Raw genomic sequence first — 27,345 nt, 5'->3', positions numbered from 1 at the left:
AACAAAAGAAACAGTATTTTTTCAATTCACCTAATACAAGTACTGTAGTGCAACCTCTTTATCATAAAAGTTGAATTTATAAATGTAGAATTATGTACAAAAAAACTGCATTCAAAAATAAAACAATGTAAGATTTTAGAGTCTGCAAGTCTACTCAGTCCTACTTCTTGTTCAGCCAATCACTCAGACAAACAAGTTTGTTTACATTTGCAGGAGATAGTGCTGCCCGCTTCTTGTTTATAAGGTTACCTGAAAGTGAGAACAGGCATTCTCATGGCACTGTTGTAGCCGGCATCACAAGATATTTACGTGCCAGATGCGCTAAAGATTCACATGTCCCTTCATGCTTCAACCACTATTCTAGGGGACATGCATCCATGCTGATGACAGGTTCTGCTCGATAACCATCCAAAGCAGTGGGGACCGATGCATGTTCATTTTCATTATCTGAGTCAGATGCCACCAGCAGAAGGTTGATTTTCTTTTTTGGAGCGTTCTTCTTTTAAAACTTCTGAAAGCATGCTCCACACCTCATCCCTCTCAGATTTTGGAAGGCACTTCAGATTCTTAAACTTTGGGTCGAGTGCTGTAGCTATCTTTAGAAATCTCACATTGGTACCTTCTTTGCATTTTGTCAAATCTGCAGTGAAAGTGTTCTTAAAATGAAAAATGTGCTGAGTCATCATCCAAGACTGCTATGAACATAAAATATATGGCAGAATTCAAGTAAAACAAAGCAGGGGACATACAATTCTCCCCCAAGGAGTTCAGGCACAAGTTTAACTAATACATCATTTTTTTTTTTTTTAACAAGCCTCATCAGCATGGAAGCATGTCCTCTGGAATGGTGGCCAAAGCATGAAGGGGCATATGCATGTTTAGCATATCTGGCACGTAAATACCTTGCAATACCAGCTACAAAAGTGTCATGCAAATGCCTGTTCTCACTTTCTGGTGACACTGTAAATAAGAAGAAGGCAGCATTATCTCCTGTAAATGTAGACAAACTTGTTTGTCTTAGCAACTGGCTGAATAAGAAACAGGACTAAGTAGACTTGTAGGCTCTAAAATTTTACATTGTTTTGTTTTGTAACAAAAAAATCTACATTTGTAATTTGCACTTTCACAACAAAGAGATTGCACTACAGTACTTGTATGAGGTGAATTGAAAAATACTATTTCTTTTGTTTATCATTTTTAGAGTGAAAATATTTGTAATAAAAATAATATACACTTTGGTTTCAGTTACAACACAGAATACAATACATATGAAAATGTAGAAAAACATCCAAATATTTAATAAATTTCAGTTGGTATTCTATTGTTTAACCGTGCGATTAAAACTGATTAATCACAATTAATTTTTTGAGTTAATTGCGTGAGTTAACTGCAATGAATCAACAGCCCTAGTCCAGAGTGCTCGAGAAAGGAGGTAGTAGGGATAGGTTGGGTTTTTTTCAGGGTGGGGGTGGGGATTAAAAGTTCTGTTTTAGCCGTGTTGAGTTTGAACTGATAGCTAGACATCGACAAGGAGATGTCAGAGATCCAAGCTGAGAATTTAGTTTGGACGGAAGACAACAGGTGTGGCTATACATAAATACATTCAACCTGAGTGACTCACCTTCTCAATTCCTCAACTTCACTGTTAGTGCAACAGTAACTAGAGCAAATTTTCAGAAATAGATAGGAGCAAAGAAATGGCTACTGAGCTTTTATAAGAAAGTCTTTTGCAATCTGAGGGGCAATAAATGAGCGAAAAGGATTTCATAGTCAGGCATCAAAACTGTGCCAGTCATTGAGAAAGCAGTGGCTTTCTTCTAATGATGGTTTTTATCAAAGGTGAAATAATTTTGGCGTGACCCTTTAACAGTCAACAATGTAAAATTTCAGTCCGAAATAACCCAGTTATTTCAAAATTCAGAAGATGCATCGGTGATAACATCAAAGGAGCCAGAGCAACACCACCTGTTTGGTCGTCCAGTCCATTCCCCAGCCAATGCACTAGTGCTTTGTTCAGTCTTTAACATGGGTCAGTGTCCCTTAACGAGGACGGGTGCTCATGTGGTTAAAGCGCTTGCCTGGGAGTTAGGAGTTTAATGTTAGGAGTCAGTGTTTAATTCCTGGCTCTGCCACAGATTATCTGTCTCTCCTTGGGCAAACCACAGTCTGTGCCTCAGTGTCCCATCTGTAAAACAATGGTAATCCTTTCTCTCACTGCTGTCTTGTCTACTCTGATTATAAGTTTTTCAAGACAGGGACCACCTTGTGGTACTTACAGTGCCTAGTACAATGGGTCTCAAAGCTTGTTGGGGCCTTTAGGCACTACTGTAGTATAAATAATTACAATAGCAAGTCTTCCACTTTCTTCCGAAGGGAATTCAACAGTTCAGTGGATCTCTCTAGTAGGTGATTTTCCATATATTCAGCCTGAATTTTCTTTAGTGCCATCTCTTCATTCTGAATTCCATCCCTTGTATATCCAAATAATTCTTCTTCCTCCTCTTCCATCTTTCAAATACTTGTAAACTATTATACCCTCCGAATTGTCACTTAGCCAATAGACAAATACCTCACAGTTTTAGTCTTTCCTCCGAACTCCGACAGCCAAGTGCAAACTGGAGGTACTGCTGCTGAATGCAAAGTGTACATAGCTATCCTTAATGATTAAGCAGTGGTTCAGAAGCTGTCTTTACCCACTGACAAAGACAAGGTTTCTTCAAGGCTATAGATGCAAAATTTATGGGATGTCTACTGAATAGGAGGTGCCAAAACATTCAGAAAAAAATTCTATCAGAGATTATTGTTATGTTTCATGGATTCTAGGATAATATCAAGAGCCACACCAAAGAGAAATGTTTAAGATATACAAAACCCAATGTGCACCATGCTTTACTTTCTGATAGCACCCAGGATCTGGAAGGTTTTCCTCAAAAGAAGTGAGAAGCAAGCAAGATTTTTCAAGTAGTACACAGGATTCCTTACAGAAATTGCAAGAATAGTGCATTAACAGCAGTTCAGTGGACGTTTGGGAAGCAAGACAATTAGACATTAAACAAGTAGGCTCAAAATACTGAGGAACATGCAGTGAACCTGTGTGCCTAGAACAGCCCTCACTGGAAATGCCAAGATCAGGGTGGGCTGCAAAAGAGAGAGCAGATACTCCCAAGGCTGGTGGGTAACACTGAGGTTAAACTCCCCAACCAGTCACAAACTGTGCTTCTGATCCCCACACACTGTTTATCAAGAAGTAAAGAACAAACCACTACAGCAGTGCTTAGGCCATACACTAACTGACTAACCTCATCTTGACTTCTACTACATATGTTTCATCTGATAGCATGCTTTGCCAGTGCTTCTTAGAGTTCTAAAACTGCTTAGTATCCCAGCAAAGTATGGTGAAAAAAGATTACAGACAGCTAAAGGTAATTTCTTTCTAATATCTACCATTTACTTTAGATTACAAAAAACTGCCATATGAAATATAATAAAAAAGTTAAGATTTGTTTACACAATTAACTCCCAAGAGGATTTTCCATGTACGGATATCTGTAACTTTTGGTTTTATTTTGGTAATGGGGGAAACCCATGAACTTATTTTCTCATTGGAAGGAAAATATCCATGAAATATACTCACAACGTTGCCATGCAGAATTAGCAAACTTTAAAAGGAAAAAAAAATTTCTGCATCATATAGTGTTAAGCTAACAAGGGTTTTCAGTTACAGTGCACTTTATAAACAAATATTTATTTCTTAGCGCAACTGCATAGATTTATTAAAACAACTGCATGCTATGCGGGGTTTCTCTAGCATGAAATTAATGATGGAAACATTTTTCTTTGGAGTAAGGAAGATTATTACTCTAGCTTGGACAACTGCAACAAAAAACAAAACAGTGTTGGATAGCTGGGTTTTGGACAAGTCACTCTGTACTGCTATCTGCTTTTCAGATGTCTGCATGTGTGACACTGTATGGAATCTGGGGGACACTTTAGGATATTATGAATACTAATATTATAAAATTGCAATGAGTTATGCCAGATATGCTATGTAAGGTATCTGCAAAAATGTTATAATTTGCCAGGTGTGATAATCTCATTTATGTGTTTGTATCACCTTTGTATTGTAAATTATATGTATGGTATGTCTGTAGTTCCAAACTTGTGCTGTGCATCTGGGTGAGACCCCCAGACAATTTGGCATCAGCACTGCCTAGCCTGCTTGACGGCCTATCACGGGACATCAGCTATACAATTGGCCCATTGAGAGAAGGCCAGGGATACACCTTATGACTCAGCAAGGCATGCAGGGGCCTGCCTATGGACAGAACTCTAAGGCTGTAAGTGCAGAATGTTTAATTACTTTATATTCTGTTTTGCTTGTTGCAGGCCCATCTGTATCACGGACCTCACTGTTGTGATGCACAGTGTGCCAAAAGACCAAGAGTGGAACAGCTCACTGAATCCATGAAGCACCAAGTGACATGGATTAGAATAGACACCTGAAAGCATTAAAGTGACAGTCTGTGTTTCTTCTTATCCTTATTTTTAAGAATTCACTGTGCAGAATAAACGATTGGGAGATTAAAACTGAAGTCAGATTTCTCCACACATTTTCCTATGTCATAGGCATACATAAAAGCAACCCTACAGTAATACACTTAAGTACTGGCCCATTGGCCTTCAACTTTTGCTGTTTTTGCTTGCGAATTGAAAGAGCAATATGTATTTTTTTAAACCAAATGTATGGAGAATTACAGATTTGGGAGGTGAAAAATAGGGTGAGAACAGAGGAAGGTATGGTAAATTATGTATTGAACAACCTTGATTGTGCCAAATAGTGCCATATATCTGGACCCAATCAATGTAATGTTACAGATTTTGTGAAGCAAGATTATGCACTAGCATGACTTCATATATTCGAAACTACTTTTTTCCTAAATTTTTTATTCTGGGACACAACCATCCTGTGACGCTTCCTTTTATTATGCTATATGCGTGTGCTTTAAATCATCCCTAAATCCCTGTTACAATAGAACCTCAGAGTTACTAACACCAGAGTTATGAACTGACCAGTCAACCACACACCTCATTTGGAACTGGAAGTACTCAATCAGGCAGCAGCAGAGACAAAAAACAAACAAAAAAAGCAAATACTGTATTAAACATAAACTACTAAAAAATAAAGGGAAAGCAGCATTTTTCTTCTTCGTAGTAAAGTTTCAAAGCTGTATTAAGTCAATGTTCAGTTGTAAACTTAGAAAAGAACAACCGCAATGTTTTGTTCAGAGTTACAAACATTTCAGAGTTACGAACAATCTCCATTTCCGAGGTGTTTGTAACTCTGAGGTTCTACTGTAATTGGGGCCGGGGGCGGGGGGGGATTCAGAGAGTAAACAATCTTTCTCTGCTCTTCAATAAAACATTCAGTCTTCGCTTGTTGATTTATCTGGACAAATATTACAAGTATTAGAAGTCCTGCCACTTTAAATTTATTTTTATTTCCTCATCATTTACAGTAAACTGTACCAACAATTATGTTCTTCCATTATTTTAGAAAACCGTCTTCCTTAAAAATATGTAAACATATGAATTCTTTTTAATGTTGCCTGAAATATATAGATTTTGTGATGCCATCTAAACAAGCTAATGTATGTACTCATAAACTAAAAAGAAAGATACACACCTCATCCGTTGTTCATACTGGATGCACTAACAAAAGTAAAGTAATTAATTAAGACACGGTTTACACGTAAGCACAATGCTATTCACACGACAGGTGTTTAACTGTTAGCAACACTAATTCTGTGTGTCCAACCTCTACAATTTTCCTGAATATGTAAAAGTTTAATTTTTGAATGATGAAGATATCAAGTTGTTGTCAGTTGGCCTGGGTGTGTTTGTTCTGTGTGCTGTCCCAGCTCTACACAGATAGCTGGCTCAGCAGACCTCCATAGCACTATCCAGAAAGACCACAGACCTGGTTCCGTGGTGGTGGCAGTCGGCCAGGTTTATTGTTGACAAAATATGGTACTAGCTCCCTGGCTCCTTGTCTTCAGGTACACAAACATATGTATGGCCACGACAATGGTACCAGTTGCTGGCCCCTCGGCCAGACAAAGGTGCCCCTCCTCTGATTTCTCTTTTATACATTGTTACAAACAAGTTAAATATAACACTCCTGACATATTTACCAACCCTAGCCCTTGTACCTGTTGGTTCAAACAAAACATCTCTATCCATTGTCCTGTCCTGTCCTCCCTCCTGTCCTGTCCTGGTCTTGCTCAGGGTCAGTGTGTTCCTGTGCCATCTCCCACAATTGTGTTTATGCCATAACTCTGTGTTGGGCTGTACCTGCACTAACTTTCTGGAATGTGTTTATGTGAATACCTAGTACTTCTTAGGAGTGCCTGTGTTTTTGCAACACTAGCTGTGTTTTTGCGAAGTTCGTGTACCGGACAGTGACCTTGTAAGCAAGCGTCTGATTTATGACAGGCCCTGACTTCGGTGACTGTGGTTCAGGCCCCAGGCTCCAAGCTGTCTCTATTACATAAGTGAACTACAAAAAGTGGTAACTGGGTTTTACGCAATATTTTTAAGCACTTTGAGCATCATCTGTGAAAGTCTGAGCACAGTTGTAATCATATGTTCAATGGCATCCATAATAAGCAGTGTGCATAGGCTGTCTTTAACAGTCACCTTTCACAAGTAATCTATTCACATAGCCCTACTGATTTCACCATATTTTTGTTTTGGTTATTCTTAGCTTCTTTAAAGGGCAAATAAATCACTTTTCTCCAAAATTTAGAATTATTATCTATTTACATATTTTAAAGGAGATAATTTTGTCAATGTGAGCATAAAGACTACTCCTGTAAATAAGGGATTCTGGCCCTAAGAAAGAACGTTAAGCCTCTGGGGCTAGGAATCCTGTTCATGTAGCCTTCTGTCTGGTTAATCTGAACACAGGACATAACGAAAGTACTGTAGATCAACCATGCTGGTGCTGGTGGGGACGAGGAATCATAAAGTGTTAACATGTGGAGAAAACAAATTCAGGCCACGAGCTCCCAACGCTGATAAGGGAAGGGAGGATTGCAAAAGCAAAGCTTTCAACAGTGTTTGTGTACTGAGGAAGTGCTTCCTATTGCTTTCAAGTGTCCCACTCTAGCCAACTACAGGAATGGCACTGACTGGGGCCAAAGGAAATTGCATGCAGCCCTTGTGGAAGGATGGGGGAAGGCAAATGGTTTCCAGATGCATCCCTCACCTCCTGCCCCTTCAAACAAGCCAACAACATAAACCCCAATGATGTTTGTTGCAGAAATGCAGAATTTTTACTGGGGGGCCAGACTTTCAGCTGATATAAAGCAGTGTGGCTGTAGCATAGCCAGGGGAGCTATGCTGATTTACACCAGCTGAGGATCTAACCCAGTGTTTCTGCTTGGGTCTACTTGAGTGACAGGCAGAAGCATCAAGTTGCAGCAAAAAATTTCACAGACTTCTAGGTCCAGACTAGATTCTTCCTGATGCCTCAAACAAAACTTTCACAGCACTCAAAAATAAAAATAAATGTTAAAGTGGGAGTCATAATAAAAGCCAACAAATTAATTAGTTGTGGCTCCTGCTTCTAACAGCATCTAAATGATGCAAAAATACTAGTGTCTAGCATCTCAACACTGCTATGGTTGCTTCTTTCCAGTGGCACAAAATAGCCAGTGGATTCAGACCCCTGAGGAGTCTCCCTTCTCTGTGGAAACTTTGGGTGGCACAAAGCCACTGTAGCACCTTTGCCATCGATATTCCTAATGCCTAGCGCAGAGCATTCCCACGGGAAAAGGCCCAAACTGCCCTTGAGTGGTGGACAGCCAGGAGTAGCCTAACTTGCACAAGGGACTGGACTAGCAAATATCTTAAAACTTTGCCTCCCTGCCTACAATCTTGCGCAGAGCTTTCATGCCAGGCCAGTATGTATCAGATGTATACAGACATTATTTACAGGAACAATTTGTAATTTCATAGCAACAAGCGGCATAAAACCACCCTCAGAAGGTGTGAGCCAAGAGAGCAGTAAAGGGAACGTTAGAAGACAACATTACTCTCTTGTAATTCTGCATCTCTAAAAATGTCATTCTGACAGGATTCCTACACTTGGGTCTTTACTTCATGTAGTGAGACCATATGAACATAATTTTTCCGGACAGACTTCTCCCCCCTCATTCTCATTTTCCTAACAATAGAGTGATTAAGCATCCAGAAGACTGGCAGCAATTCTGAAGCTAAGGGAATTTGCCAGTGAGAGTGTGGTTTGTTTATGGTGGTGTGTTTTTGTAATTCAAGGAAAAAAGTTAGGTTAAAATCATACTTAAAAAAATCTTTCTATTTGTTCTTATATAGATTGTTAAACAAACAACTTATAAAATGTACAATTATTTATTGACAGTGAAAACAGATTAGCCGGTTTCATTTAATTGCTTGTAGGCAGTAAAACTAATCAGATTATCTGTTGCAACTAATATTAGTTGTAATTTCAGCCCTTTTTAGTTTATGAATCATTCATGAACTGAATCAGATTTCTGATACTTTAATAATCAGCATATTCTGGTTTCCAAAGTATCCACTGAATAGTTTGTGGCAATAAATGTTAATTTGTAGGTTATTTGAAAACTATCATCTTTGACCTTCACTTCTGCTTGTTGGTATTTGTATGCACTGGGTCACCTGAGTCATATGGTATTTTCGTCTGTTCTCTGATTGCCAATCTGTTTAAACATATGAATGGCGATTAGCAAATAAATTTCCAGAAAAATCATCACGCTAAAATTTCATGACATGTATAAGAGTCACAAATATCCTCAGAAATGTCTCCTGTCATCAGAATGCTCACGAGCCTCTCAAAAGTAACCGTAAAGTGAAATCTCCACATTTATTCACAAATCACTTTCTATATTATTTTACCAGCTCTAATATGACCTGATCGAAAGCACAGTTAAATCAATGAAAGAAAGACTTCCATCAACTTCAGTGGGCTTTGGATCAGGCCCATCATCCCTTTCCTTTTGACTCTCATGCAGGAACACAAGGGTGGAGTGTTTGTTTGCAATCACTGCTGGAAATGTTTAACTACAAACCAAAATCTGTTGCCATGGACACTTTATAAACATCATGGGGAAATTCCCAGTGATATTTAATTATGCAAAACCTCTGTTTCACAAAACTAACATTGTAGGCTTAAACTGACTTTTAAAATGTGACAAGAAGAATCTAAAAACATACCTATTGGTTTGTGCCCTGGCCTGCTCCTGCAGGATATACAAAGATGGTATCACTCAGCATTTCAGTCATGAGAGAAATGAACTGGAACGCCTATGTTCCATCCAAACAGAGGTGGAATTTTGTGGAGGGAACGGTGAAAGATTGCTGTAAAACTGGTCCTTTCCAGTAGCCTACGTTTGAGGTTGCAGAAGTAGCATGGCACGTTAAAAGCAGATTGTACAATGTTGGTATAAATACAAAAACGCTATGTTTACCACATAGAACTGAGAAAAAAACAAAGACGCAAAAATGAGAGGAAAGTAGTGGTCAGTTATAACTCCCTTAGTATATGTTTACTAGCAGCATGGTTCTTATTTATCTCCCTTCTGCAGCATCTAGCCCTTGTCATCCCTCTTCCCTCCCACTTCTCTGAGCTCCACACATTGCAGTTCATCTTTCCCCTCTTCCTCCACAGGACCTTCATTTACCATCTCCTCCAACTCAAGACCTCCGTCTTTGATGCTATGACCTTCTGGGGTACAGTCCTGACCAGTGAGGTACTGAGTCACCCCTGCTCTGCAACAATGCTTTGCTGATGTAGCTCCCAACCTGGGCCCCTCACAAACAGCATGCAGGCCACCCCCTGAGTTTCTGTGTATAGCTGCAGCCTGCCAGCACACTCTAGTCTCACATTTGTTTCCACCAGTCTGGTTACCACTTGCAAGGTGACCCAACACACTCTCAGTCCCAAATTTCTCCCCAAAACTTGTGTTCTGCACTGTCCAGCCCTCTCCTGGACATTCAGATATTTCAGGTTTGTTGTCCTTTAAGGGGCTCAATGTCCAAGAGTTTGCTACTTTAATTGGAGTTACCCACATAATTCAGTTTAAACAGAACACTGGATTAGTTTTGATTAAAGAATAAAACAAGCTTATTTAACTTTCGGGAGACATTTTTAGTGAGAATAAGTATAAGGCATTATAGGCAGAAATGATTACAAGAGAAATAAAGATAAAACGCTTCCTAGTACTAAAACTTAAACTAGACTTGGTTCAAGGTGAAATCCCCTACCACATGTTCCCATTAACATTGCTGACCAAATTCTCAAACCAAGATTTTCTTCCAAAGTCCAAAGGCTGTTTCTACTGTCTTGAGTGAAAGAGAGAGAGAGATGGACAGGAAAAGATAAGTTGGGGTGCCTTTGCCCCTCACTTTCACAGTTCAGTCAACCCTTGAAATGCATTTTCTGGAAGGTTACCCCTAGATAAAGTTCCTCCTCACTGTGAGGAGAGAGACAAGGAGTCTGGTGGTGAAAGAAGTTCCATGCTGTTGTTTGCTAAGATGCAGAACTATTTGTTTCTGCCCCCCTTCCTTGCCCATGAATGACCTCTTGACAGGAGATTGCCCATCAACTCTGATGACACCTGGGTAGAGGTGTCAGCTTGTCCTTTCTCTTTGAGAAACTGGCTTACCCAGACTGGTCTGGTAAACATATTTCAGACCTAATTTCAGCTTATAACTTTACATATAATGTTGCTATACGCATATCATCATGGTATTATTGACCAGTGAGTTATTAGTTTTCAAATGATACCTCACAAGGCACGTTATACAATGATTATTACAGTAGCGTGTAGGGTGTGAATGGCTGGGGTGCATTCGGTCATGGATGCTCCTGACATCTCTCACCTCTCCATCCACACAGCCACCATTTACTGTCTCCTCTCCACCCCCAAAATTGGAAAATTCATCCCAAAAAGCTTTGTTAACTGACAGTTAAGATAAGACTTAGTTTTAAGGGAGGTAATTGGGATGTTCAATGACTTACCTGCTTATTTCCTTGCTTTTTACAGTTTGCATTCATGAGACTGATTTACAGAGAGAGTTGCATTCTACAGCTAACTGAAGACCAATTTATTCATGAGCATTTTTAAACGTATTCGTAATAAAAATTTAACTTTTGAATGAAATTGATTAAAAACTTGTATCGATTAATAGCGCCAGCCATCACCATGCCAACTCATTGGCATAGACTCCATTTATTATACCATTCCTTGATAATGTTTCAATGAACATTATGGCACAAAAAGTGATCTTCTGTTTTGGTGTCAATAGACTAAAATATTTTCAATACAAGAATCGTTCAGATTCACTCAACAATCTTTATAACTAGAGACAATACTCCTTATGGAAATGCAATCAATGTGAACCCTCCATCAGATAAGTGTACCTTTTGAGTAAGGCAATCAGTTAGCATCCAACGTTGAAATAGCCCTATGGTAAGCCAAACTATGTATTTATTCACATGTGGCATGTACAGAAGGAAAGAAGGAATAAGGCAGTCTAAAACTTAAAATTATTGTATTTTGTCAGTCACAAACTGTTCAATTTAACATTTATATGTTATGCTTTTCATTCCTTCCATTTATCGGCTATAAAATAGCTATTTATTGAGGTGCTCTGAGCACCTCAAATCACTAATGGATTTTATCCTCACAACATCCCTTGGAAGTAGGAAAGTATTATTCCCATTTTACAGATAACATATGGTAGATTAGGTGACTTGCCCAAGATCATACCAGGAATTAAAGGCAGGTCTCCTGCTGTCCTAAGCACTAGATGAGGGAGGGTTTTGTTTTGTTTTGTTTTGTTTTCCCACTGCATGCATCCAAAGAAGTGAGCTGTAGCTCATGAAAGCTTATGCTCAAATAAATTTGTTAGTCTCTAAAGTGCCACAAGTCTTCCTTTTCTGTTTTCAAACTGTTGCTCATGACTTCTGGAGGTGGGGGTGGGTCACAAGAGGTAATCAGAGGGATGGCAAGGTCTTGATAAAATTATTATAATCAAAAGAAAAGAAAAACTTGTTTCCTTGCTCCCCAAATATCTTTACTTTTTCAGGTCAAGTGTTCTCTGTCAACTTCTTGAAAAACACAGTAAATTGTAAAAACATTAACTTTGAGAGGTACGTTGTCAACTTGAAAAGGATGAGACACACACACACTGGTTCAGACCTACACTGCAGGCCCAGTTCTGCCACTTATACTTCTGCTGTTACTTCACTCCAAGAGCGGTCTTAATGAGTTCAGCTGGACTACTTGTGGGCTAAGGAACTAATTAAAGGCTTGATTCCATACTCATTGGCATAACACTCATGGTCTTTAATGGTGCAAGATCAAGCCTGTAGTGAATAAGGGCGGCAGAATCGGGCCCCCTGTGTTCACAGATCGATAGCATTCCTAATATTCATGCATATTTTGGCTATGTTTTCAGTCTGGACATTTTTCATCAGCTTAATTTATGGTTGACCTACGATTTTCTGATAGCTGGTATAGTTACCTCAGTCTTGACACAAAAATACCACGTTTAATGGTAGATTTAAGAACAGTGTTCTAACGCCTGAAATATAGGTTACTAATGGGCAGAAATCAAAACCTATTATTCAAATGCCTAGTTCAACTGGTTAATTATTGAAGTTCTTGGTAGAACTAGTTGACTGCTCTAGGGCAGGGGAATAGCTATCTTTTATCAGCAGCCAGCTAGGCACAGTTTCTTTTGTGAGATACAACAAGGTCAAACATCTGGAGTACTGCAGGAGTTGGAGAGAGAAGTTCAAAGTTCCTTTGTTGGAAAGCTCTTATCTCCAAAAAGAGCCCTGTGCAAATCATGAAGCTGAGTTAATTGTTTTGTGGGTAGAAGGTGGTGATTTCCACCAATTGTTGCAGATGAAGAAAACGCTCATTAAAAATGAAAGTACTATTTTTAAATTAAGATTTTAGCTCTTAAAAAAAACCTGATTAGATTTCAAACTGATGTCTCTTAAAACACATTTCACAAACAAGAAATACCATAGTCTTACTTTGTAATATATGGAGAGAGAGAGAGAGAGAGCGAGCATGCACACACGCTTGTGAATATTATTGGATTGAGAGCCCTGGAGACTAAAGCCCTCTATATTCCAAAACAGATACAGCAGAGATGAGAACACTAGTTTAAGAGTCCCTAACAGTATGCCTCTAATCTGACCTGGAGACTATCGCACATTCTAAGTCTTCAATTTCACTTAGAATACTGCCTAAGCAACTGGGACACCCATGCCCCTGGATTATTTCCAAAAGGCATTTCCCCACCACTACTATTGCAGTATCAGTCTTTAGGGTAAGTTGATAGTATATTTTTGCATTTCCACTGATTTATCTACCCAAGTACTTATGTGACCCCTATTACTTCAATACCTGAGTGTGCCTCAAAATATTAAATACAGGGATTTTGTGCGGATCAATGTGAGGTAGGAGGAGAGCTGTTACTCCTGTTTTTACAGATGAGGAATGAGGCACAGTGAGGCTAAGGGACTTGCCAAAGGTCACCCAGGAAGTCTATGGCAGAGCAGCGAATTGAAGCCAGGTCTCCCAAGTCCTAGGTTAGTTCCCCCTGGACCATCCTGCCTCTAACTCAAAGCTGTACCAATATAACCCTAAAGTGCCATTTCAACATCTCTTACGGCAGATGTAGACTTAAAAAAAGTCTGTAAGGGATTATTATAACCAACTGCAGAACACAGGCCACGTTTGATGGTAGTTAATCAAATGCACAGTGGATTCAACTGATATATATATTTCCTGTGTTTTATTTGGACTTCTAAATATGTTTTTGATCTAGAATGGGAACTTTCATGATAAAGTTAAATGAGAACATTTTTCTAATAACCTGATATATTTAATAAAATTTGACACAATTAAATACTCATGATGAAAAGAATATTTCTACAACAAAGAAATGTCCTGGCCATTTGTTTTCTGAATTCACTCTGTGTGTATGTGTGTGTTCCATGTAATTATATATTATGTCATAAACTCAGCACTATAACTTCACTTCATTAACTAGGGAGTGATGGGAAGTAACTAGGGAATAACTAATGGGTTAAAGAAGATTGTGAGTACAAATAGACACAAAAATCTAATATAGATGCTGGGGAACACTTATTTTTGATGGTGCAGACACTGTTGCATGGTCGGGATAGAATTAACATAACCCTTATTACATAAACTAATGGCTAACATGGCTGCATTGACACATCACTCCTTTCTGAAGGTAATCAATCCTGAAACATGTACTGTATTTATTTGTGACTATAATGTTTGAAAAAAAGCACCAATCTTCAGGACATGTAGGTTTTATAGCACTGGTTTTACACTAGATTACAGAACACAGAATATAGAACTCTACATGTCAGTGACAATACAGGGTAAAATCGTCAAAAGCACTTGACTTAGGAGCCTTAGGATAAGTCTACACTGCAGGCACGGAGTCTCAGAGTCGGGGCCAGCTGACTCAGGCTTGTAGGGCTTGAGCTGCAAGGCTAAAAATTGTGATGTAGATGTTCTGGTCTGGGCTCAGAACTCAGGCTCCAGAACTGGCTGGAAGGTCTACTCTGCAATTTTTAGCTCCACAGTCCAAGTCCCACAAGCCTGAGTCAATTGACCCAGGCTCTGAGACTAGGAGCCACGGGATTTTCACTGCAGTGTAGAAATGCCTGAAATGCCACTGATTGCCAATGATATTTAGGCTGTATGCACCTAAGTCACCTTTGAAAATGGCATTCAGAGCCTAAGTCTTTTAGGTGCTTATCTATGATCTCGAGTGTAACACAGGAATATCACAGATGCCCTCTCCATATGCTACTGGCCAGAAGATTGTGCCCCATCCTATCACACACAATCCATGGCGATCTGTTCATTCGTGGGCTCTAGGCTGGATTTCTACAACTTGTATGTGGGAATGAAGTCACACCCCCTGAAAAATCTCTGACTGGTATAAAAAGGAGCAGCCTGTCTGCTTAGCAACAAAGGTTGCGGTCAGCACATCACCCAGTCCTCAGAGTACAGTTCAACATCCTAGTGTTCAAAGCCCTTCACACAATTGGCGCAAGCTAACCAAGTTCACCTCTCCCTCCATGACTATATATCCCATGTCAGGTTCATTCCACTAGAGAAAGTGAATGGTCAACCAATTTAGAGAAGCTCATGAGTCCAGGAGACAAGACCTTTCACAAGAACTGAACCCAGACTATGGAAAGGACTCCTACAAGAGATGAGAATAACCAGAGGACTCATCAAATTCAGAAATAAATGCAAAACTCATTTGCAATTTAGCTCTCCCCCAATAAATTCTTTTCTCTCTCTCACACACACACACTCTCTCTCTCTCTCCTATGCGCAGACATACAACACCCTGCCTGCACCATGAGTCAAGGTACTTCTGCTAAAGATGACAGAGAGGGGGATTGTTGTTATGACAGATGCGAGTCCTTGGAAGTATGGAAACTCCAAAAGACTATTATACTGAGACGTTCTAGGTACGTATGTTATATGTATCTTCATAAGTCACGGATTGTACTCCGCCTCCATGGATGAGAGTTACAGGCCTTCCTGCAGGAACTAAAATAAGTAGGGGGTAATTACTGCAAATCCCAGGATTAGTAAACAGCTCTGGAAAAGTATTATCCCCTGGGGAAATTGTGTATAATGTTTCAGACTGGGGTCAAGAGACACAGCAGATAAAGAATTGACTTTTTTATAAAATGGGGAGGCTGAACAGTCTCCTGGACCCTCGAATTGACATGAGACTGTAACCAAGAGGGGAAACCTTGCTGGAAAAGTTCGAAGGACTGGAAATCTGCCAGGGTCTCTGTGTGGAAGATGGATGGCACCGAATAAAGTTTAGCATGCATGTGTAATGCTTTCGTCCTAAATAAATGTACTGTGTTTTGTAAAAGCTGGCTGGTCACTGGTAATGCTGTCAGAGCCCATGGGAGACAGAGCAGCAAACACTGGATGAGATAAACACAGCGAACTGCAGGGAGTCTTCAAGCCTAAATTCCTGGTCTAAAGAGAGAGGTATATATCCATAAAAAGGTGAGGGATGAAGACCAGAGAACTAAAAGGGGCAACCACAGAGGGGGCAAAAGGTAGTTTACTCTGGAACTGTGACAACTATTAGGAGATGCTCGAATACTATGTTGATGGTGGGAGCCATGTAAATGCCTCGGTAGCTAATAGAAAATCACTTTAAGAATATAGAAAACTATTTTTAATCTGGTTTGAACATTTAATAAACTTAAAATTTTCTAACTTCAGAAAACATATACCCATAATACATTTGCAACAAATAAGGCATTACACACTTTCAGTCTGCTTTCAAATATAAAATGTGTTAACCAATAAACAATACATTTATTTGCAATTAACATTCATTTATCACAAGTAGAAAACAATACTTATTGTTTGGTTGATGAAGTGGGGAAAAACATACACAGTACACAATTCAAATACAAAAATACCCCATACATTTGTTAGTCTGCTTGGTTTGAACATCTTCAGAGTGAATCATTTTCCTAAACATGATGATGGTGGGAACAACTGATATAGAAATCTGACATTCCACTACTGTCAGTCAGTATAAAAAAACCTAGAATATGTAAAGAGAAAACGAACATTTTTAAAACAGTACAAATTCCACAAATGGGTTTCAGGTAAGGACATTTTGGGCACCTTGAAATCTTAAACAGAAGCCATACAAAAATCAGAGGGGAATAAAACAGCTTTGTAAAGAAAACATTGGATTTCTGATGTGTTTATTTGGAAATCTCTTCTATACCGTCACCAAACTGCTGCCCAAAATTTCTCCAAGTACTTGTGAAGGTTAGTCATAGTACATTGCTAGGGAAAAAAAAAAAATAGTGAACATCTAGAACTGGGCAATATCCAAATAACCAAATAAACTGTGGCTTCCCAAATTATTTTTTCATATTTGATCTATGAAAATATATCAAGGAAACAACATTTTAAAAGTGGCAAAGAGTCCTGTGGCACCTTATAGACTAACAAGATGTATTGGAGCAGAAGCTTTGGTGGGTGAATACACATCTGAGAAGTGGGTATTCACCCACCAAAGCTTATGCTCCAATATGTCTGTTAGTCTATAAGGTGCCACAGGACTCTTTGCCGCTTTCACAGATCCAGACTAACACGGCTACCCCTCTGAAACTTAACGTTTTAAAAGTGTCTAAGCCTCAAATGCTGTGTGATTTGACAAAGGACAGAAAACAGGAGCATTCTCTGAAGTGTTAGTTACAAAACTATTTTAAAATTCCATTCCAGCGTAAACGGCATGGGTGGAACTGTACATCCAGATCCTGGCTGTTGTCCCAGCATTGTAAAAGGCCCAGAAAACTCCCACTAATTAGGCAGCGAAGAGAAAACCTGGGCATAGCCAACTCTATGCCACCCATTCTCTATCCAATGTTATGGATGTGGTTAGTGCACTGGCAATTCCTGGCTGAAGTAATGGTTCCCATATTGTCTTAGTCTCATATTTTTTCTAGTCTTTATTAGTATATGGTCTATGCCACAACATGGTCCAAATGATTTTGTTTAAGTAATGTGAGTTTATGTATCATCATATGGGAAGTATAGGACACAGGATGTAAAATAACCGTCAATATCAGATCTACCTGAGTTAAATCCAATTGTATTACTCACAAGGGGCAGAATGAAGCTGAGGCAAGATTGGTTGAGGCAATGAGTTTGAATTCACGTAAATAAAACTAATGCTTTACACATATTTATTCTGTATTTGATTTAGATACCAACTTATAAACATCTAAATGTTGGGTACGTTCATTTTCACAAGTGACATTATTTTGTATCTGAGCATAATTTAGGCTCAAGGAATAAAAGACAAACATGTCATGTAATTTCATATGAAACTGTAAAAATTGCTTAAACAATGTTTTATTTGTTAATGGACAATTTTTTGCCATCCACAAGCTGGGTCCTGTGAGGTGTTCAGAAAACTGATGAGATGTTTGGAGTGTGAGTACCGGTACATTTTTTGTTTAATGTAAATAGCAAAACTGAAACACTATAGCTGCCATGTGACAGCCCTCTGCCAAGAACACTGTTACGTACAGTAGTATTCTCCCATGCTCCCCTCTCTGCTCAAAACAATACGTGAGGACCCTCATTTGGAGAGCTGCAAGTTCTAAAGACAGTCTTTCTGAGCCCTCTCAAAAAGAAGAAAAAGTTTTTAAGGGATCAAAATTTCCCTAAATGAGACTGATTTTAAATCTGTATTTTTGTTTCCAGCCATGTTATGCAGTTCATTCAGCTGTTATAGTGTATAAACATCCCTATGGGTGATTTATGGGAGGAGAACAAGTTATAATTTTAGAATTCCAAAGAAAGCCAGTCATTTCATACACATGTGAGATTACAGATTTAAGTTACCTGTAAACAAGTGAGTGTGTGCATGTGCTCACATACACACAAACACAGAATAAACATCAGCATTGCAAAATACTATTGCTTGGGTGACTATATTTGACAGTGAGTGAAACATAATTAGTTGTTTCATTATTATTTAAAAAGATAAGTAGATTTTGTGCCTGAGCTGGTAAATTTTAATGATCTTTTTGCAAGGCTGATATACAAATTTTCCTACAGAAACCCATCTCCGTTAACTCAAAAGAAAGTGCACCAGTTTTATATTCTAACTTGCTGTAGAGCATTTAAGACTTTGCAATTAAGAAATTACCAGTATTCATATATGAAATAACAAAGAATGATATCAGAATATACTACAGAGATGATTCATTGATATAAAAATGTGATACTCCATATTAAAAATACAAAAATACACTAAACCCGAATTTCAGTAATGATCAGTTACAAGTATACAGTTATGCCAGTTTTCAGTTAAGAGCTACCTACAATGTTTCTGACCATTAGACAGCACTTCTTCCATCTGATACAGATTTCTACACAGAAAAACAGAAGTTATTAGTGGTACCCAGCCAAAATCCAACTTCTTTTTCTTTTACACTCCTCAGTTCAATATATCCTGTAAATATATTGCTGCAATCTATTTTAGAGGAGCAACTGCCTTCTAATCAGTCCACTGAAATAAAGAGAAAACACACAAAGATTTCACTTTCATTTTAGCTTTTTATGTCAGTGAAACATTAAAGGAAGAATCAACGTTAAATTCCTTTGTACAATACAAATTACCTAAAAGTTTACAAAAAACCCACACAACCCAGTCCGTATTCTTTGAACTGCATTCTTTCCCAGGAAACAAACAAAACACAAAAAACAAAAATCCAATAATGAGAGCACCTTGTACGGTCAAAATAGCACTTTTCCTTTATAGTAATTTACTTGCTGGGAGAGAAGTACATGACAATGAGGCTGAACCAATCTGAGTAGCTATTTGTTTAGGGGTTTGTTCAAGCCGGGTACTACTGTAGTGCACAAATAGTCCCACTCTATCTTAGCTTTTAAGCAAGGTCCCCATTGATCTCTGTATCAATGGCTGTAGGCCCTACTTCAAAGCACGTAAACTCATACTTAAATCCATCCCTATTCAGCAAAACTTAGACTTCAGTGAAATTAAGTATGTACAAAGTTAAGTACATGTTTAAGTCCTTTGCTAAACAGAGATCAGCTTGAGCATGCACTTAAGTGCTTTGTTGAACTGGGGATTTAAAAGGTGATGGCACAATCTGACCCACTGAAATTAATGGGCCTTTTTACAGAATAACGTATTACTTCATGTGAGTTAGGACTTGTCTACTTGCCACGGCAAAGCACTCCAGAGGGCTGTGATTTGTAAAGCGCACTAACAGGTTGCACTTTCCCAGCCCCACGTAAACCCTGCAGGAGCACTCTAAAAGGTCTCAACAAGACTAAGTTAACGTGAGCTTGATACCCCTTGGAGAGCACCATTAGGGTCTACACGGGACAATAAGATTGCAACATGTTAAAGGACTTCACAAATCACACCCTTTGCCACGCTGTACAGACAAGCCCAAAGGGTGGCAAAATTGATCCTTTCAGAAACACTAACCACAACAAAATTAACTGAATTATTTTCTTTTAAATCAAATGTAAAGGGGACACATTAGGTGACCAATTAATTTCAGAGCAGTGGGACTCAATTCAGCAGCATATTAGCAGAACAGTTATAGTAGACTTGCAGCTAATTACTGGAGAACACCTTTTCTCTCTCTCTCCTTTTTACACACCCTCAGACAAGTACTGTGCCTGCACAGATTGTCACACAAATATCTGCAGTGAGGACAAATATTATATTTAAAACTTTACCCAAAGAATATTTTTGAAACTGCCATAATGGCATTAACGATTATATATGAGAAGATTACTGCAACTCTAATACATACAAAGTGATCATCTGATTTTAAACTACTGAAGACAGTTCCAATAAATAACAAATTTGATCAGTTCTACTGAGTTAGGGTCAGTGCCAAACAACATGTGTCAGAAGACAGACCAGAGAAAAATGAAAGAGGTAAATTCAAAATATTTGTATCTAAGACATGTCAAGCAAACTAACAAAAAAACAAGTAAATGAACGTGTTCTTTCGACCTGTGCATTACTGCTCACATTATCTAAGGAGAAAACATTTTTCACAGCACTCCATTTGTATTCTCCTAAATGTGCGGCTATAGCGAGAAAACAGAGTAACACATCAATGGTCAAATACAGGATACCGCAGTTATCAGGGCATGCATGCAGCACTGGGAATAGGACTCAATCTTCAGTTAAAATTACAAAGGCTTCTATCACTTGGCCCCTGTACGTTTTGGAAGACAAAGCCACATGCCAACATAGTTCATTTTAGAGATCACCATATTCTTTTTTCTCTCAGCTATGACCCAAGACCAAGCTCAACTAAACATCTTTGATTAAAATGAATACTGATAAAGGAAAGTAACTCTTTTAGGAAGAGAAAAACACCAATGAGGTACTGTATATCAATCCTACTGCATACATGGCTACAGAGGAGGTACATTCAGAAACAAGTATAACATTTAACTTTCTGAATCACAAACACACACACACACACACACACACACACACTTAACCTTACCACTCACTTTTGAATAATTCTGCATAGTATTATTTCCGCAATCACGATTCTTATTGGGACACCAGAACTTCAAATTATTTTCAAGATATTGCTGATGCACAAAATAGTATCTTCAAAAATATTCTCAGTGGTGCACAATATTACACACTTAATATTTTAAGGAACATAGACAACATGTGGGTAGGTTTTGTCATTCTTCCACATACCCATTTATCAACTGACATTGGCATCATTGAAATTGACATTTCATCTACTTTGGGAGGACAACATGCTTCCAGTCTTAACAGCCAGCTGGAAGAGAAGGGTACTAAAGCATAGGATGACTCATTCCTCACGAACACATGGCAATAATTTACCTGGCCTTGCATCAATATAAAAAGTGAGCCCAGACTTCAGTTTTTCAGGTTCCAAATTGGTACACCACCTAATTTAAAAAAACCCAACAACCCAAATCTGCACTGGTTGAGCAGAGCCAATGCAGAGCATCTCATATTTATTCAAATTATAAAACATAGCTCAAGTAGGTTTTCCCCCCGCAGTATACAAGATTTCAATGTCACATATATTCCTTCATTTTGGAATCTAAATTCACCAAGCCTGAGTCTTTTCCTTGTAAAATTGTTTCAGTGTAATTTCTCCAAAATGATCACAGTGCTTTGAAAACAATATTAAAAGAGAACAGTTCTTATTCTTTCAACTTTTCCATTAATTATCTGCACAAGATTTTGCAGAGTTAAATGAACATACAACTCCAATCACCAATCTTTCTTCCAATGGAATCTTAAGGAATTTATTCCTATCTCAGACAGAGCAAGTTTTACAAGGCAATGGATTTCATTCCTGTGTGTGTACTTGGAGAATTCATGGAAGTAATCAGATGCAGAAATGTATCCAATCTACTATCGGGCTGTCACCATCCAAAGTCCCAGTGCCACGTTGGCAGCCAAAAGTGCACTGCCAGCAAGCAAGATTAAAAAGCCAACAAGCTCTCTGTTTTGTTTCTCTACAATCAGTGAAGCAAGAGTGGCTTCCAGGAAAGAGTTCAATATCCATTGACCATCCAGTGCAAAGCAGGGTACTGCATTGATAACTGCCAAGGCTCCTGACAGTGAAATTAGATATCTGGTTGAGATTAGCTAAGGAACAAAACAGAAGAACATAGGACTGTAAGAATGGCAGATGCCAGGTGCTTCAGATGGAATGAACAGAACAAGACAACTATTATTCTCATCAGAGCTCTAAAAACTCACCATCAAGAGTTAAAAAAGAAAAAAGTGACCAAAATTATTCTTACAAACATCAGCAAGCAAGGAGTTTCATTCTGAGTTAGACATGTGCACAAACAATCAGTTTGGGGATGAGTCACACCTCATGTCCTAAAGATATGCTTCAGAACTGTGGTCCAGCTCCCAGAGTAGAAGCAGCTAGTTTAAAACTAGTAATGATATCCACCTGAAATCTTGCTGGATCAGCAAACTGCAAACAATTTGTTTTTTTGTTCTAAGAGAACACTTCAAAGGATACTTGCACATGGTCTCTATCACCACAGGCAGATCTATGCTCAGAAAGTTGTGTCGTGGTACAAAACTGCTGAGGCTCACTGAAACAAAAAGAAAATGAAAAAGCAATAAAGCAGCAAATGAAACCAAATGGCAATTCAACAGACATAGCACAATTAGTTTCAGATTAGCAGCGTAGCATGGCAAATCTGATTTTTATTTGTTTTCCACACTTCTTCCAGGATAAAGAACTGTCCCAAATACAGACTTTTAAAAAAAACGCATTGACACAATCACTTAATTATTTCTTAGTCAGATGCAGTCATAATGATGGTAGGAAAAATCAACACATCACATTACACAATTAGTACTTTATGCTATGCATGTAACATCAAATCTAAAGCACATGATATGCTTTCAGACACATCACGAGTGAACATCTGTACTCCAAAAGAACATGTTGTATAGTTTAAGCCCCGATCTGAGTAACCTAATAATGACTATTACAGCAAGAATGGCAGTTAAAGTTGTGTTAACATTTCCATTCTAACCACTCCCCTTGTTTTTAGGTCAGGTCTGCATTAGAAATTTGTGCTAGTATCATCAGTAAGGGGTGCTGTTCTATATGAAACTTTTAGCAAAAATCTCTAGTGTACATGTACTTATATCTGCAAAAAATGTCCCTTAGTCAATTTTGCTTAGTTTATTTGGGGAATTGGCATAAACTATACTGGCAAAAGAACTCTTTAAGATGCCTCTCAACTAGGAGCGGGGTTACCAACAAAAGCTAGCCATTCCAGCCAACTTTTTCTTGAGCAGACTTGACCTCCGTCATTTACACCTTTCTCAAACTTTCACTTTTCATGTAAGGCAATGTAAGTCACCCGGGGTGTTAACGCGCGATGAGGAGTTCTCAGACATTAGGGAAGCGTCCAGATTCTGTAGATGGTCTCCATTGCCTTCAACATTTGGGTTTCTTCGAAATTATGGAAGTTTTGTAAAAAAAAGCATGATTGATTGACTGATTTAGTATTAGCTGGATTCCACTGAACCTCACTTTGAACCTTAACTCTATTTTAGCATATTTGAAAAGATTTTTCTGTGAGCGCACACACCAAAATTTTGAACTGAATTTGTGTATAAGCAAAGATGCCATGCTCCAACAGACCCCATGAAGCAAAAGCAAGCCCAGAGGAGAGAGGTGTGTGAGGTATGCGGTGTTAAACATAGGCAGGCTATAGGGATAGTAGGTGGTAGAGGGAGATGGGGAAGTTTTATTTACTGCAAAATTTGGAGTTTTGTATCTAAAAAATGTTATGATAACATGGAGAAAAGATGTCTGTTTCCTGAATTCACACCTCCTGTAGTCCCCTCTATGTCCTCTGCTTTTCATAGTTCTTCACCCTCTTCCATGCCTTCCCACCTCCTTGCCTTGTGCATGCACTCCGCCCTCTCTCTCCTGGTATACTCCCCACCATGCCCGACCCTGATCGCCCGCACTTTATCATCCATGCCATCTCTCCATTCCATGCCCCCCAGGCTCCTTAAACCTCTTCCATACCCCCATGGTTCTCTGTACTCCTTTATAGCCTATCACTGTCCTGCCCCTGCCCCCCCCCGAGAACCTCCTCCCACATTCTGAGACTGGGAAGCATAACTCATGCACCCACTCAATATGCCCCACAATCCTCAAGCACCAGACCCTGCCCCACCCTTCCAGACTCCCACCCCTCACATTTCCCCTCAGTTGCCTAGCCCGCAATTCATGATGATCTATCTTCAGCTTTACCCAACAGCTGCTGCAGTATATCCTAGAGCAGGGGTAGTCAACTGGCAGACCGCTGGTCAAATCTGAACCACAGGACGCTTTTGAATGGACCCCAAAATCTTTTAATTTACTTATTATCATTAGTATTATTTTTTATTATTTTCTCTAGAGTCTGGACCCTGATTATACCTTGACCAAGAAATTTGGACCTTGACAAAAAATAGACTACCCCTGTCCTAGTGTTAGCAAATGCACCATATATATTATAAATGATAATGTTTATATGCAAAATTGCTCCTTACACATGAAATAACTCTTTATATTTTTAATCCTCCCATAACACCTTTCACAACATTAAAGTGCACCTCTTCTTCATGAGGCCAACAAAATAAGTTTGGGGTTTGCAGGCAAAATCACTTCAAACATATGAGCCCCCCCCCCCCCCCCAAAAGGCAAATGCTCAAAAAGCAAACAATTAAAGTATCTAAAATGCCATCACTTAAAAACTTATTTTCCGACTTTATCAAATATCCCCGAAAAAGTCCAACCAGGGCTGAGATGGGCTATGTGAGATTTAAGAGGGAATTGGTACTTTTAAGGACATTATAGTGGCTTACAAGAAGAAACTAGCCTCCCACTCAAAGGGAAAATCCAGGTTACAACTGGAAGCTCATTTCAACCTCAGCTATGGAGTAAGTGCTGCTACTCCATACTTCAGGACTATCATGACAATGACATTAATGCATTTAGAAAACAATGAAAAAAAAATCACAAGATGTTTATCTAGAGCTGTATAAAAATAAACGGTAGAAATTTAAACAATGTTATTGGAGAAGGAGTAAGAGATAATTTATTCAGATTACTATAACACACACAAAAGGTGGAAGGGTTAAATACAAGGCTACTCCGAAAAATGACTATGTAAAAGTGTCACCTTCTTATTTAGCACATCTGCTCCCTGTGAGTATTAAGAGCCACATTGGCTTATTTTATTGACAAATGAGGGATGTTTTTAACCACTAATAATTCTTATTTGAAAATTTACACAGCTAAGAGTGAGATCCTCCTCCTGCATCATCACAAAATTGTTTACCAAGTTCCAATCAGTTACACCCATGCAACCCACAGAAGAGAATAGCTTGCTTTGGGCCCCGAACCTGCACCGTACAGTGCTTTGGGCAGACAGCTGCTCTTATGCACAGCCTCACTGAAGGCAATAGGGCTCCATGAAGGTGTAGCAGCCCATCTGCATGCTGTACAATGCAGGATTTGGGTGCTGGCTTACATTATCTTGTTACTGGTGCTGATATGGTAGAGGGAAAGAACTCTATTTGACTCGGACCGTAAGCTGAGTTTGCAGTAATGGCTATTAAAGAAAAAAAGCATCTTTTTACTTGCAAACTAAGCTCATTTGAGAAGGGAATCATTGAAATACAGTAAATCATTCAACCTCAATTCTGTTTCATAAAGTAACTTTTCAGTTCAGTTCAGCAGAACAACACTTTAAGGTCACAAGTGCAGCAGCAGTTTAGTAATTTCCTGATCATTTCTTTTTTGAGTGCCTGACAATAAAAAGCCGTTTTTTGTTGGAAATCCTAGTCTAGTGGGAAATGTCCACTAAAATTCCATTACTCCATCAGAAATGTATTGAAAACACAACAGAACAATACCAGCTGCTTGAAGAATACTGACAGTGTTTTGTGTTTTTCAGTTAGAAAGCCAAGAAAGGGGGCTTAAAATAATTATCACACACAATTCTTAGAGCTCTGGTGCACACTGAATAAAATATCAGCAAACGCAAAATTAAATGTCAATGCCAAAGGCCCCAGTCTATGCTCCCCAGGTGGAAAAAGGACAAAAATAACAACATGACAAGACATTATATTCTGGACTTTCAGGATATACTGCAAACAATAAAGAGTAAAAAATAGAATACAATAAAAATCCAATTTTAAAAGTACTCAGTAATATCTGCACCAAATAACCTCTCCTCCCAGCCACATTCCAGCAGAAAAGGATAAAGGCTGCCATATTTATGAAAGAATCATTGTTCATACAGGGCCTGATTTTGCCATTGTTACTCAAACTCAGCAGTACATAACTCCAGCCCTGATTCAGGAAAGCACTTGAGCTCATGCTTTAGACTACCCTTAGTTAGGAAACCACTTTAACACGTGCTTCAATTCCTTCCTGAATAAGAACACTCTTCTAAAAGGGGTCTTCATAAGGACTGTTTCAATGGGACCTCTCAGAGGGGCTAGATAGTGACTTTAGGCACAGCCCTGCCAAGGGGCAGTGCACACTGTACCACCCAAGATAGTCCTGTGAGGCACTGAGAATCTGACACAAACCTTGGAGGCACAATTCCTCCCCAGCTTTCTCCTTGCTCCTGGAGAGGGGGCATAACTTACCACTTGTCTAAACCAGCCTCAAATCACTACCTACCGCATACTGGATCGGCTACTCTGGCCAGTGAGTGGGCGCTGGAGCAAAGGCACTGCCCATTCTCCACTCACCTGCTTGTAGCAGGTAACAAACTTGCTCCCATGTGCCTGGACCCACGACCTGAATAGCCTGCATAGGAGTGAGTCAGAATCTAGCCCAGAGTAAGGAAGTACTTAACATGAGTAAAGGTGGCAGAATTTGGCCCATGTTGTTTACAGACTGGTTAGGGTTGATAACATAGGGCTAGGTTTGGATCCTCTTTTCTCGTGATGAGTAGTAACTTAACGTATTAGGTTTCAGAGTAGTAGCCATGTTAGTCTGTATCACCAAAAAGAATGAGGAGTACTTGTGGCACCTTAGAGACTAACACATTTATTTGGTCATATTTCGTGGGCTAAAACCCACTTCATCAGATGCATGCAATGGAAAATACA

At 39.0% G+C, this 27,345-nt stretch overlaps 1 protein-coding gene across 2 annotated transcripts in view; it reads right to left on the bottom strand.

Moving 5' to 3' along the window:
* Positions 1–16,352: 16,352 nt before the first annotated feature.
* The window catches only part of MBTPS2 (membrane bound transcription factor peptidase, site 2), a 48,755-nt gene continuing 37,762 nt past the window's right edge, over positions 16,353–27,345 (bottom strand). Inside the window, exons 10-12 of one of the 2 annotated variants that reach the window (XR_013346112.1) lie at positions 22,724–22,799; positions 19,020–22,321; positions 16,353–16,967 (exon numbers count right to left, since the gene is read on the bottom strand). Coding sequence is in view for 1 of the 2 variants with exons in the window: in XM_077816681.1 (XP_077672807.1) it covers positions 22,099–22,321; positions 22,724–22,799 (299 nt within the window). In the remaining variant the exon portion in view is untranslated. Of the gene's footprint in view, positions 16,968–17,223; positions 22,322–22,723; positions 22,800–27,345 lie in introns of those variants that run through there. The other variant, XM_077816681.1, reaches the window with a different exon arrangement.

Source organism: Eretmochelys imbricata, chromosome 1, assembly GCF_965152235.1.
Source record: "Eretmochelys imbricata isolate rEreImb1 chromosome 1, rEreImb1.hap1, whole genome shotgun sequence".
Classification (NCBI taxonomy): domain Eukaryota; kingdom Metazoa; phylum Chordata; order Testudines; family Cheloniidae; genus Eretmochelys; species Eretmochelys imbricata.
The sequence above is the reverse complement of the archived record's forward strand: the minus strand, read 5'-3'. Positions and strand labels throughout refer to the sequence as shown.